Source organism: Cyprinodon tularosa, unplaced genomic scaffold, assembly GCF_016077235.1.
Source record: "Cyprinodon tularosa strain WSP-4 unplaced genomic scaffold, ASM1607723v1 ctg550, whole genome shotgun sequence".
NCBI lineage: Eukaryota > Metazoa > Chordata > Actinopteri > Cyprinodontiformes > Cyprinodontidae > Cyprinodon > Cyprinodon tularosa.
In genome coordinates, this window is record NW_024039286.1 from 272,063 (window position 1) to 285,430 (window position 13,368).

Below are 13,368 nucleotides of genomic sequence, written 5' to 3' on the forward strand. Positions count from 1 at the left end.
TGGAAGAGGAGGAGACATCAATATGGAAAGAAAGTACAGTAGTTTTACAAGATGACAGAAATGGGTAGTTTGGTCATGTGGATGGAAAGAAAGAACTTCAAGCATATGGAAAAAACAACAGGAAGAAGAGAGACAATAAAATAAGGAAGAGGGGAAGAAAGAAAACAATATAGGAATAGAAAACAAAACACAAAGAACAATTTAAGGAAAATGTGAAAGAGGAAAAAAGGAAGGACACATCAAACAAAGTAAATGACAGTAAAAGGCATAAAACTTAAAGGTATAGTGGAAGATTTTCATAAATCTTTGAAAAGAAACGCCCTCTCCATATAGATATAAAAGAAAAGCACATGCACAACCCTGTACCCGCTCCCGAGAGGGAACGCCTATTAAACGCATGCAAATCCTGCAAGAGCCCATTTCACCTCCTGCACGCTCTGTTTAAAAGCTGCTGTTTGCATCGCTCATACAAGCTTACTTTCCAAAACAAGATTTGCAATTTTTCCACCATGTCAGACTGTCAGACTCCTATTTATCAGTGTTTGACAATTAGGAGAACCACTTATTTTGATGATCCACAAACAACATCCTTCACAATACCTTTAAAGAACGAAATAGAGAAGCAAGCCTGGAATGTAAATATCTTACCATAGTCTTTTTTTCTCTATTTATTCCAGCTTGAAAAAAACTTTTATGAAATAGTCTTTTTCAAGTCCAATACCAAAATATTCAAGTTGTGTAGGTCCTCTAGAGAATAGGGTTGAACATGTTTTAAAACAAACCGTGGGCAATACATTTCTTCCTTCATGCAGAGAAAGGAGACTTTCTGGCTCTAGATTTGGGTGGAACAAACTTCAGGGTGCTTCATGTCAGAGTGGTGGAGGAGGAGCAGAGGATGCTAAAGATGGACAGTCAGATCTGCGCCATTCCTCAGGAAATCATGTTGGGAAGCGGAGAAAAGGTAACCCATTTCCCCACCTCAGCTTTATTCATACAGTATCTGCATTTTTAAACACAAGCGAAGTTCAAGTACTAAACAAGGTAAAACTTTATAAAGATTATAAAAAAAACTATCCAAATGTGGGTCAGTTGGAATTCAAAGTTCAACTACAGTGAAATAAGAGAAATTAAAAATCTCTGCCTCCTGATTCCACTTTAAAAATCCTGTGGATGAGAAGTGGGCTCTATTTGATGTGGTGAACAATTAGTGAGTCTCTCAGCCAATGTTGCCTCTAAGCTGCGCGCTTGTGCAATTGCGCACTGCTTGAGCATAAATCCAACAACAAAAATATGAGAAACAACAGTTATTCCCCCAAATAGAGAAAAGGAGAACCATTATGTTTGCCTGACACACTAAAGTGAATATATTAAAAAACAAATTAATAGAGAATAACATAATCTTATTTTTATTTCGTTTTGGGCTGTTATAGCATCTCGTCTTTATGACCGCCTTTATATATGAATTCAGCCTGCTGAACGCTGGATGTGCAGATCAGCTTTACTAAAACTCAGCTATTATTTGCACAATCTACTCTTAAATCCCAGTTTTAAATATCACTAGTTTTATAATGAAAATTATTTTTCTTTTTTCTTTCAGAACAGGACCCTCACCCTGACCAAAGCAGGACTAATACATACTAACATACTACACATGTCACGATTAACGATTTGTTTTGTTTTTTTAGTGGGCCAAATAATTTTAATTTAAAGTAAACTAAAGGAAATTGCTTTTGTAATCTATTTCTTCTAAAAAAAACAATGTAAACTGCTTTACTTATAAGTTATAATAAGTTTAATATTGGTGTGTGGGCCTCATTGCTCACATCTGCTCAGTGGTACTCAGTGAGCTTGTGTGTAGGCTCAGACATATTAAAAATTTGAAAAGATTGTTTTCACCTAGGCCAGAACTCTGCCATTGAACAATTTGTATGTATTGAGAATACATTTACAGCAACTAATTTCTGGGGTTTAAAGGGACCCTTTGTAATATAAGGATCTGCTCCTATCATTCCTGTAACAAGCTGAGATGCCAGGCAGCTGATCAGTAACAACTGGCTTCAAAGATGATCTGAATACTAATTTCATGCCAGAGCAAGAACCTATGACCAGAAACAAGAGATAAAATTCAAACATGAAATAAAAAATAAATTTATCTATTTGGAAATTCTTAGTTAAATTTAAATTCTAAATGATAAAATAAAATGATCTCTAAATAAAATGAAACTCACATTTAATTACAGATTGTGTGCACTTAAGATTCCAAAAAAAAAAAGAAAATTAAAAGCAATTCACTGGGCTTTGTTTCCAAGTTTGAAGTCGGTTTCTTTCCCATTGGATGAAAACATTATTTATGCATTTTTTCAAAACAAAAACAAGGCCTTGTTGTGCTACTGTATATAACCTCGATCTCAAAGCTATTCCTGATATTTTGAATTGAAAAAGCTTCCTGGATGGGAAGCAGAACGTCTTTAACCTCGGGAAAAAAAGTCCAGTGGATTGTTTTTAATTTTCTTTTTTTTTTGGAATGACTATGACCTTGATGACTGAGAATCTTCACCAGCATATATGTAAATATGATTAAGTGTTTGATTTTCAAGCCTAAAATCTGTTTCTAAATTCTAAGATTAATTAATAATACTAAATAAACGTGAAATTAGGTTTTTACTTGTTGCAAAAACAATAACGGGTTCTTTCTGGCTAAATAAAAAAAAAACACAACTGCAAAACTGGAAAGTCCTCATTTTCAGATTTTAAAAAAAAACTCTGCATTTGCTGAGTGTTTGTTGGCCTTTAAACAATATATTTGTTGTGTGTGTGTATCTTTTCAGCTTTTTGACCACATCGCAGCCTGTCTTGGTGAATTTCTCGGCTCTCAGAAACTAAAAGGAAAGACTCTTCCATTGGGTTTTACCTTCTCTTTTCCCTGTGAACAAAAAGAAATTGACAAGGTTTTTATTAATACACAAATACAACTCAGAGGTTTACCACTATTCACTCAAATGAAGACTGATTTTACTTGTAATACAAAATGTTTGCCTTTGTGTGACCAGAGCATCCTGATCCGCTGGACTAAAGGTTTCAACTGCTCCGGGGTGGAGGGGGAGGATGTGGTAAAACTACTGAAAGACGCCATCCGTAAGAAAGGGGTGGGTGAATAATCCTTACTAATCCCTAAATATTCCATTACCTGATCTTAAAAAAATAGTTGCTCATTATACTAATTTTCTACATTTCACAAGTTTAAAACTTCTCTTTATAATACAGATCTCAATTCATCACAATGAACAACATTGTCTTTACAGGACTATAACATTGGCTCGGTTGCTATGGTGAATGATACAGTGGGCACGATGATGAGCTGTGGGTACAGGGATCAGAGCTGCGAGATTGGGATGATCATCGGTAAAGTAAAAGTGTGAATGAAACATTGCATAAACCTGGATTTGTCCACATATACGCTTATTGATCTAAGAGAAAGAAAATAAATGTGAAAATAGAAAATTAAAGTCCACAATAAAAGATTTTAGGTTTAGAACTTTATTGTCCCAAAGGAAATTTAATTTGGGTACAGACTCTGGCTGTTACATAGTCCAAACTGTGTGTCACACTGCATTCACACATAAGAACACTGCTATAGAAATTTCATTATAAGACAATAAAAAACAAAAAATAGAATAAGATTAAAACATTTTGGAAAAAAATTCAATAAATAATAATATAATAAAAGCGAACATGAGTAATTTGCTCAGTAAAAGACAATAAAATTGCATAATGGTAATACATCATGGTAATCATGATTTAAAGTTTTATTTTTATATTATTTATTTATTTAAAAGGGACAACATAGTACCAGACATTAACAGACGCTGATGGTAAGATGCACAAAGTGTTTAGGGCTAATGCTATTTTTTTTAAATCACCTATAGATTAAAATATTATTATATTATTATATTAAAGACTTTCGACCCCAAACAGGACATTCATACATGCACACACACATGCTGCGTCATGCTATCATTGTGGGGACTTTCAATTGACTTCTGTTCAACCCTTACCCTGACCTACCCATAACCATAACCAACATATGCCTAAACCTGAAAATAACCTAAACTCCATTCTCACCCTAGACCTGAACCTAACCCCCACCCTAAGAGGAGAACTTCTCCTCCTGGGGACCAGTTGTTGGTTCCTACAAGTACCTATAAGTCCAGAAAAATTTAACATATTCTTAGGAAACTGTCCCCAGCACGTAATAAAAACTTGGCCACATCGACTAAGGCAAATACACACTAAAAAGTCCCTCTCTCACGGTGTTTTTTCACAAATGGGGACAGTGACTTTTAAGACAGAATTTTAGATTAACAATAAACACACTGAACTCAGATATAGACCTCAGCTTGTTTGGCTAAATGTTCCACAACTTTGGACCATAGAAAGAAAAGCTGAAATGGCCAAATGACTTCCTGCAGTTTAGAATCCTGCATTCACAGTTTATACAGCCTCTGGAGACTCTGTTACTGTTTTGTCTCATATTCAATGAACGGAGTGGCTCTGGTGTTAGATTATTGCTAGATTATGATACATCTGAAAACTAACTTTCTGTTGTACCGCAGCTTCTTGGGTATATCTCTAATAGCTGTAGATATTTAAAACTTTAATTGAACATTATGAAAATTCTTCTCTTCTTTTAAAATGGGGAACATCTGCAGACAGCCTCTTACTAACAAAAGTCTTTCAATTGGTTCTGGTTTTATGTTTAACTGGTCTTTCTAAGACTGGAGAAATAGTTTAAAAATAACTGATTACAACCAAAAACTTGTTGAGTGCCAGGGGCGTTGCTAGGCACAAAGCTTTACTGGGGCACCGGCCCCCTAGTGCATACGCCCCTCCTTCTATACATAAATACAGACAAGCACACTGCCCAACCCTGATACATTCCTACCAAAATTACCAGTTGAGATAATGAGTATAAGAGCATATTTGTTTTAACAAACATGAACATTTTCAACATTGCAGCTATAAAAAATAAGACATCAACAACTTTGACATATAAAAAGTTTCCTTATACACATTCTGAAGTAATCATTAATTCCTAGGTTACAGAGTTTTAGTTCGGGGGAAATTTTAACTCATCCTGAGCTAAGTTTTCCTTTTATTTTTTGAGCATTAAAGTGTACCTCCTATTTATCATTTTTGCAAAGTGGTCAATCACTTGTGACTCAGCTTAGAAAGTTCTTCCTTTTCAACTGATAAAATAGCAACATAATGGAGCCTGTCTTGTCCCATTGTGCACCTCAGCCAAGTGTGGATCCTTCTCAACACACTGAATGACCTTTCACAACTCCAGCTGTAGACTGGGATTGTGATGGAGATCTGGATGACCTGCGTTAGTGTGGGGAACATGGTGTTATCAAGCAAGTTGAAAACACACTGCATATCCTTGATGATAAGGCTTTCTTTTTTAACCAGGAAAAGCTCAAACCATTTTGAATTAAATTAACGTTTTTTTTACTCCAAATTTGTGCTGGGGATTGTGGGACAACTTCACTTGTTTAGGACCATCATGCTTTCCCCCTAAGTCACTAATGTCCCCTTCTTGTTTGTGGAAGCTGGTTGTTGCATCCTCATCACCTTCATGGTCCTGTCTCTCCTGTCCTTCACCTGTCTCTTGCCTGTCAGTCTCGCCTCCTCCTCCCTTTCCTACTCCAGCACCTGCATTCTCATTCTCTACAGCAAACATAAAAAAAAACGCAAATTTATAATTATGTAAATATCTATCATATTACTTATAACGTTGCTAATGTAACTAGTTAGCTTAAATCACTAATTCATTACGGGACCTTACCTCTCTCTCTCTCATCTTGTTTTACTGCTTCCCTGTCTCTGCGTCGTGTGAGGAATTTCCTGATATCCATCTACAAACCAATGCAGTAATTTTTAGTTAGTAGCCTATAAATCATGTGGTTTCACTGGGAAAATAATAAAATTGACAGGTAAGAAACTAAACTAAAAAATGCGTCGCCGCCGCACAGTGTCCCATCCAACTCAGTTGAGAGCAGCGTGTTAATTTACCTGCAGTTCATGCAGTGACATGCGCTGACGTCGGGGCGCTAATACATCCTCAATTTGGAGTTACCAACACACTTGCTGCGCATTTGAGTAGAAATATACGTCTCCTTCCGTTGGAAATATCTAAATTGATGCATTAAAAAAATGTAATACTGTTGCAAATATTCATGAGATTTATACTGGGGCACATCTCATTTATACTGGGGCACGTGCCCCAGTAAATGGGGTCTGGCGACGCCGATGTTGAGTGCCCTCTGCCATGTTCCACAGAAAAACATACAAAGCATTCCCTATCATTTGATTTTACATTTAAAATTTACACATGTTCAAAAATGTACTGTATACAGCCTATAATCATAAGAGAAAGGAAAAGGCATTACATATTGATGATAATTTCTAGGAGCTAAAGGATAGAAATCCATCCATCCATCCATCCATCCATCCATCCATCCATCCATCCATCCATCCATCCATTTTCTTACACGCTTTATCCCAGCTGGGATAAAGCGCACTCTGCAGCACTCTGGACAGGTAGCCATTCCATCAACCATTCACACACACACACTCAAACCTAGGGATAATTTAGAGAAGCTGATTAACCTAACAACACACAAACACCGCAGATTATATTGCTTACTGATTATGCACTGATTATGCACTTGGCCAACAGGTGGTGGTACTAAAGCTCTATGAAATTACCACTTTGCTGATGCAATTAATGCCCAATAAGGCATCATCACTTCTAAGTCACTAATGAACACAAAATGACTAGAAAAAACAAACCAAGTATAAAGAAATAAGTGCAAATTGATTGTCATGTATTAAGCCAACAGAATTCAGAAAAAACAAAAACATTATTCTCAGAAATCTAATTTCCATTGCTTTGTTTGGTAAACAACTCCTCTTCGTCCACAGGAACAGGAACCAATGCCTGCTATATGGAGGAGATGAAAAATGTGAAACGTGTGGAGGGTGAGGATGGAAGGATGTGTATTAACACGGAGTGGGGAGGCTTTGGAGATGATGGTTCCCTTGAAGACATTTTGACAGAGTTCGACAAAGTAGTGGACAAGACTTCCATCAACCCTGGAGTCCACATGTAGGTTTTAGCTCCAACTCAAATACACATAAAAATTTTTTATAAAAGACAAACAAAATTATCCACCATTTTTTTAAACAATTAGTACTTGATAGCTGAGGTTCTTTTTTTTTGTGTCTCTTTTCAACAAAACTTATTTGAATGTTTCCATATTTCAAAGAATTTGAGCACCTGACAAAACATTTTTCAGCTTCAGTTTCCTTCTGACGCATATCTCATTCAACACCACACCTGCATGTTTAGTTGCAGCTGGGATGAGATCAAAGCTCAACACTTATTTAATAGGAAATCATCAACTGAAATGAGGTCACATCTTACTAAATTCCAAGGGCATCATGTTTTATAGGTTTGCTTGTATTTAAAAAAGTAAACCTGTTTGCGCATGCATAGCAGGAGGCACTTTTTTTGCATAAATATGCAGACAATGTTCTCATGACCAAAGAAATCAATGGTTCACAGTTTGTCTTCACCTTTAGATAAAGTAATACTTACATGTATCATAACCTGAATTTCAATTACATTTCAGTTACTTAGCTTTGGAGCCATGTAAAAGATGAAGTTCCCACGTTGACATTTGGCCACTGGAGGGCAACAGACTAAAGCAAAATATATTTTTATCTACTACTTTACTGAAGATGTGTTTTTCTGCAGCTTTGAGAAGATGATCAGTGGGATGTATCTGGGGGAAGTGGTTCGGCTGGTTCTAGGGAAGCTAACAGAGGAGAAGCTGTTGTTTAAAGGGGTGGCATCTGAGGCACTGCTTACTCCAGGGAGGTTTGAGACAAAGTTCATTTCTGAAATTGAAGAGTAAGTGTCCTTTTCTTTTTCTAGATTCTTTCTTAATAAGATCACATCTAAACTTTTATTAACATATATGGAGTGGTTTTTTTTCCCTGTTTGTTCAGGCCTGACAGAGGTCTGGAAAATGTCCAAAAGATTTTGACCAAACTGGATTTAAAGTGGGATTTGGTTGATGCCTGCGTTGTGCGACTTGTCTGTGACACCATCTCCTCACGCTCTGCTCGTCTCTGTGCTGCTGGTTTGGCAACAATCGCCAACCGTATTCGTGTCAACCGAGGGCTAGACCACCTGAAGACCACCGTAGGAGTGGATGGGACAGTGTATAGAAAACATCCCAAGTAAGAGAAAAGATGACATAGTTAATTATAAGAAGTTATAATTTTTGATCACTTTTTAGATTTTTATTTTGTTGCAATACTGTGGCACCATTTCTTCTAGCTGAGACTGTAAAATGCTAATATTTACTCTTAATCTGTTACCGTTTTATACATGTGGCAACCATACTGGTTTTTAGGGTTGGTGCTAGTGAGAAAAGTAACCACTCTTCAAGTCAGAGTTTTGACTTATTTTTTTCTTAGAACCTCCATATTTTGATTAAAAAATAAAAAAACAGAAGGGAAAATGGAATGCATAGAGAAACTAATGACTATTTACCCATTGGCTGCCTGCCAAAGGAGGGGAAAGTCTACTTCTCTGCAGACATATCAGTCAGTCAGTCAACCAATCAATCAATCAATCAGGCTGCATGACTTTAGTCCTGCCTATGAGTGAACATATAACAGGAGACTACAAACCAGTTCTTCGCTTACGAAAACTGTTATACAATATCCCTTTTAAGTAAAATCTGATGTCATTCCAGAAGAAACTCGCAACATGTGTAGTGAATACATAATAGGGTTGTAACATAACTAGGTGTGCTGTGAACATTTTTTTTGTTTTTTATGGACAAAAGTCCTATGAGCCTATAGGCCTATTTAAAATACAAAATAGGCTCATTGGTCTTTAGTCCAAAAAAAAAAACCTAATAGCCTGGAGGCCTTTTTATAATACAATCAAACAAAATAAGTAAATGGATTGAGATTCACTTTTTTATTGTCATATACACTTCCGTGCTATGAAGGACCAACTCTGCCATATTTAAAAATAAATACAGAAATAAATAAATGCTCAATAAATGTATAAGCATACAATTAATTGCCAACAAAAAAGTGAGACATAAATGTATATAACTCTTAATTAGCTTCTTTATTTATTTGCCTTTGTAATATTTACCTTATTTATTTTTCTGTCCTTTATAATCTTCAACTTTATTTTTTAATTACTTATATTTTTAAGTATTTATTTATGTGCATGTTATTATATTTTTGTCTGTTTTATTCTTCCTTTGTATTTTTTTACCTTAGTTATTTCTTCGCCGCTGTTTATTTCTCTCTGCCCTTTTTACATTTCTCTATGCATTTCTATGTCATTATGCAAATGAGGAGGGGGTGTGTCCTAGAGAGTCAACTTCTGCTCATTGGTTGGCTTGGCGGTCCATCTTCTTAACTCACAGAGTTCAGAGTACTAAGTTAAATGTTCTCTTTTCTGTTGCTGTTGTTCAATAAAAGTACGTTTTAAGATCATTTGAGGCGAGAACCTTATACTTTTAAGCATCACCATATGACCCATTCACAGATTTAATGCGTAATTTAAAAGAAAATGTGACGAACTTGAGAGGACCGTGGCAACCAGCGGAGCTCCGAAGCTGACGGCAGCCAGGTCTATAGCCAGGCTATGATGGCGATTTTTTGTTGTATTTGGCAAAGTTTGGCAAAGTCCCTACTCAAGTTCTGACTTCAGACTCGACATCAGACTCTCCTCCTGTAGATTCGACCGATGTAGTAAAATGCTAACCAACACGCTTCACACACGGCTATGCCGAGAGAGGGCCGCTGCAGATGGGCTGTGGTCGGACCTGGCTGCCGTCAGCTTCGGAGCTCCGCTGGTGCCGCGGTCCTCTCAAGTTCGTCACATTTTCTTTTAAATTACGCATTAAATCTGTGAATGGGCCATATGGTGATGCTTAAAAGTATAATATTCTCGCCTCAAATGATCTTAAAACGTACTTTTATTGAACAACAGCAACAGAAAAGAGAACATTTAACTTAGTACTCTGAGCTCTGTGAGTTAAGAAGATGGACCGCCAAGCCAACCAATGAGCAGAAGTTGACTCTCTAGGACACACCCCCTCCTCATTTGCATAATGAGATAGAAATGCATAGAGAAATGTAAAAATGGCAGAGAGAAAAAACAGCGGCGAAGAAATAACTAAGGTAAAAAAATACAATGGAAGAATAAAACAGACAAAAATATAATAACATGCACATAAATAAATACTTAAAAATATAAGTAATTAAAAAATAAAGTTGAAGATTATAAAGGACAGAAAAATAAATAAGGTAAATATTACAAAGGCAAATAAATAAAGAAGCTAATTAAGAGTTATATACATTTATGTCTCACTTTTTTGTTGGCAATTAATTGTATGCTTATACATTTATTGAGCATTTATTTATTTCTGTATTTATTTTTAAATATGGCAGAGTTGGTCCTTCATACAGTGCAGGCAACCAGGTTCTGTGAAACACAGACATCATCAGTTCTCAGGTGAATATATACACTATTAATTAAACTTCACAATAACACTATAACAATGTAGCTTTGGTCAGCTTGCATGAACCTGAGTCACTGTGTTTATCTCACACGTGACTATTAGCTCCAAACTCCTTTTACACAAATCATAAGGAAATTATTATTTTATTATACCATTACACAAAGAACCCAAGAACAAAATAACACTCTAAAATACTATGTAACGTTAGACTGCATGAACAGATATTAAAGTGCGCTGACGGACCATGCTCTTACTTTGAGCTACAGGCAGGGTGCCCCGCCTGGTTACAGGGTGCGCTCTGACTTACGGAGATAAACTATGTAAATTTACTAATCTGCTGCCGTACGCGCATACCCCGCTCTAGCTTGCTTGACGTTGCCATGACAATTTAACTTCCATGAACTTGTGTTGATTAGGCCTCAAAATAATTAAATCAAAATCCAAATACACGTAATAGAAAAACCAAAAAAATCTAAATAATTTCTCAAAATATTCATAAGAAATGTTTAAATAGTGCAAAGTGTTTTTAATACTTTTTTTTTTTAATATCCCTCTCGCCACTTAGGGGGTGCTTCAGTTTGTCACAGAAATGTCACTTAAAATAATGTTTTGCCGTTTCTTAAACAGCTCAGTTTATCAACTTAATGACTGCTGTAAGCTTTTACTGGGAGATAGAACTTGATGTTGACCTTGAAACAGTGAAATTCAATGTTTTATTTTTTTTAATGGACCCCAGAGGAAGGGAGTGCAAACCAAAATGTCTCTAAACAGAAACAGTTCATATGTTACAGTCTAAAATACACTATATTGCCAAAAGTATTTGCTCACCTGCCTTGACTCACATATGAGCTTAAGTGACATCCCGTTCCTAATCCATAGGGTTCAATATGACGTCGGTCCACCCTTTGCAGCTAGAACAGCTTCAACTCTTCTGGGAAGGCTGTCCACAAGGTTTAGGAGTGTGTTTATGGGAATTTTTGGCCATTCTTCCAGAAGCGCATTTGTGAGGTCGCACACTGATGTTGGACGAGAAGGCCTGGCTCTCAGTCTCCGCTCTAATTCATCCCAAAGGTGTTCTATCGGGTTGAGGTCAGGACTCTGTGCAGGCCAGTCAAGTTCATCCACACCAGACTCTGTCATCCATGTCTTTATGGACCTTGCTTTGTGCACTGGTGCACAGTCATGTTGGAAGAGGAAGGGGCCAGCTCCAAACTGTTCCCACAAAGTTGGGAGCATGGAATTGTCCAAAATGTCTTGGTATGCTGAAGCATTCAGAGTTCCTTTCACTGGAACTAAGGGGCCAAGCCCAGCTCCTGAAAAACAACCTCACACCATAATCCCCCCTCCACCAAACTTTACACTTGGCACAATGCAGTCAGACAAGTACCGTTCTCCTGGCAACCGCCAAACCCAGACCCGTCCATCAGATTGCCAGATGGAGAAGCGCGATTCGTCACTCCAGAGAACGCGTCTCCACTGCTCTAGAGTCCAGTGGCGGCGTGCTTTACACCACCGCATCCGACGCTTTGCATTGCACTTGGTGATGTATGGCTTGGATGCAGCTGCTCGACCATGGAAACCCATTCCATGAAGCTCTCTGCGCACTGTTCTTGAGCTAATCTGAAGGCCACATGAAGTTTGGAGGTCTGTAGTGATTGACTCTGCAGAAAGTTGGCGACCTCTTCGCACTATGCGCGTCAGCATCCGCTGACCCCGCTCCGTCAGTTTACGTGGCCTACCTCTTCGTGGCTGAGTTGCTGTCGTTCCCAAACACTTCCATTTTCTTATAATACAGCTGACAGTTGACTGTGGAATATTTAGGAGCGAGGAAATTTCACGACTGGATTTGTTGCACAGGTGGCATCCTATCACAGTTCCACGCTGGAATTCACTGAGCTCCTGAGAGCGACCCATTCTTTCACAAATGTTTGTAAAAACAGTCTGCATGCCTAGGTGCTTGAATTTATACACCTGTGGCCATGGAAGTGATTGGAACACCTGATTCCAATAATTTGGATGGGTGAGCAAATACTTTTGGCAATATAGTGTACTTTTGAGTCTCTTAAAATCTGTATCTATTTGTTTTCAGTTTCAGTGATGAGCTCCAGGCAGCAGTGCGCCTCCTAGCCCCCAAATGTGAAATCAGCTTTCTTGTCTCAGAGGACGGAAGTGGAAAAGGTGCTGCCATGGTTGCAGCTGTGGCTCAGCGACTGGCTGTCCAGTCACACCTCTTGGACGACAGTGATGGAGAGGACGAAGATGAGGAGGAGGAGGACGAAGAAGATTATTGAGAGGGGGCTATTTAAGACATTTTTAAAAGTTACAGCCGGAAAAAAAGTGTATTTTCTTTTCACTCTAAAGTGTCGCTTTGTAAAAAAAAAAAAAAGTTAGATTATTTTGATATTTTTTACAAATATGATTTGTTTTTAGCTTTAAAACAAATGTCTTCCCAAATATAAGATGCATCATGCATAATACCTGAAATAGCAAACAATCATTTAATATGTCTGGTAGAAGTAAATTTGTTGAGTTGCTGGACAGCTTTTGTGCAGCTTTTGTGCTCCAATGGGCATTTTGAATCTTTAGCTTAATAAAGATTTTGAAATTTTTACTCATGTTCTGTGGGTTTTTTATTGAATCTTTTTTAATTAGATTAATAATTTTTTATCTTCATGACTTCATATCCATGGTTTATGCCATCTTGAATCTTATTAAAGCTACAGTGTGTAATAATTACAGGGATATA

At 37.3% G+C, this 13,368-nt stretch overlaps 1 protein-coding gene across 2 annotated transcripts in view; it reads left to right on the top strand.

The window, feature by feature from the left end:
* LOC119796490 (hexokinase-4-like) overlaps positions 1–13,008 on the top strand; it is a 30,568-nt gene extending 17,560 nt beyond the window's left edge. For both annotated transcript variants that reach the window (XM_038305077.1, XM_038305076.1), the window contains exons 4-11: positions 813–961; positions 2,829–2,948; positions 3,051–3,146; positions 3,303–3,402; positions 6,985–7,168; positions 7,820–7,975; positions 8,074–8,307; positions 12,712–13,008. In XM_038305077.1, coding sequence (XP_038161005.1) covers positions 813–961; positions 2,829–2,948; positions 3,051–3,146; positions 3,303–3,402; positions 6,985–7,168; positions 7,820–7,975; positions 8,074–8,307; positions 12,712–12,913 — 1,241 coding nt within the window. In that variant the 3' untranslated portion in view covers positions 12,914–13,008. The remainder of the gene's footprint in view (positions 1–812; positions 962–2,828; positions 2,949–3,050; positions 3,147–3,302; positions 3,403–6,984; positions 7,169–7,819; positions 7,976–8,073; positions 8,308–12,711) is intronic.
* Positions 13,009–13,368: the final 360 nt, after the last annotated feature.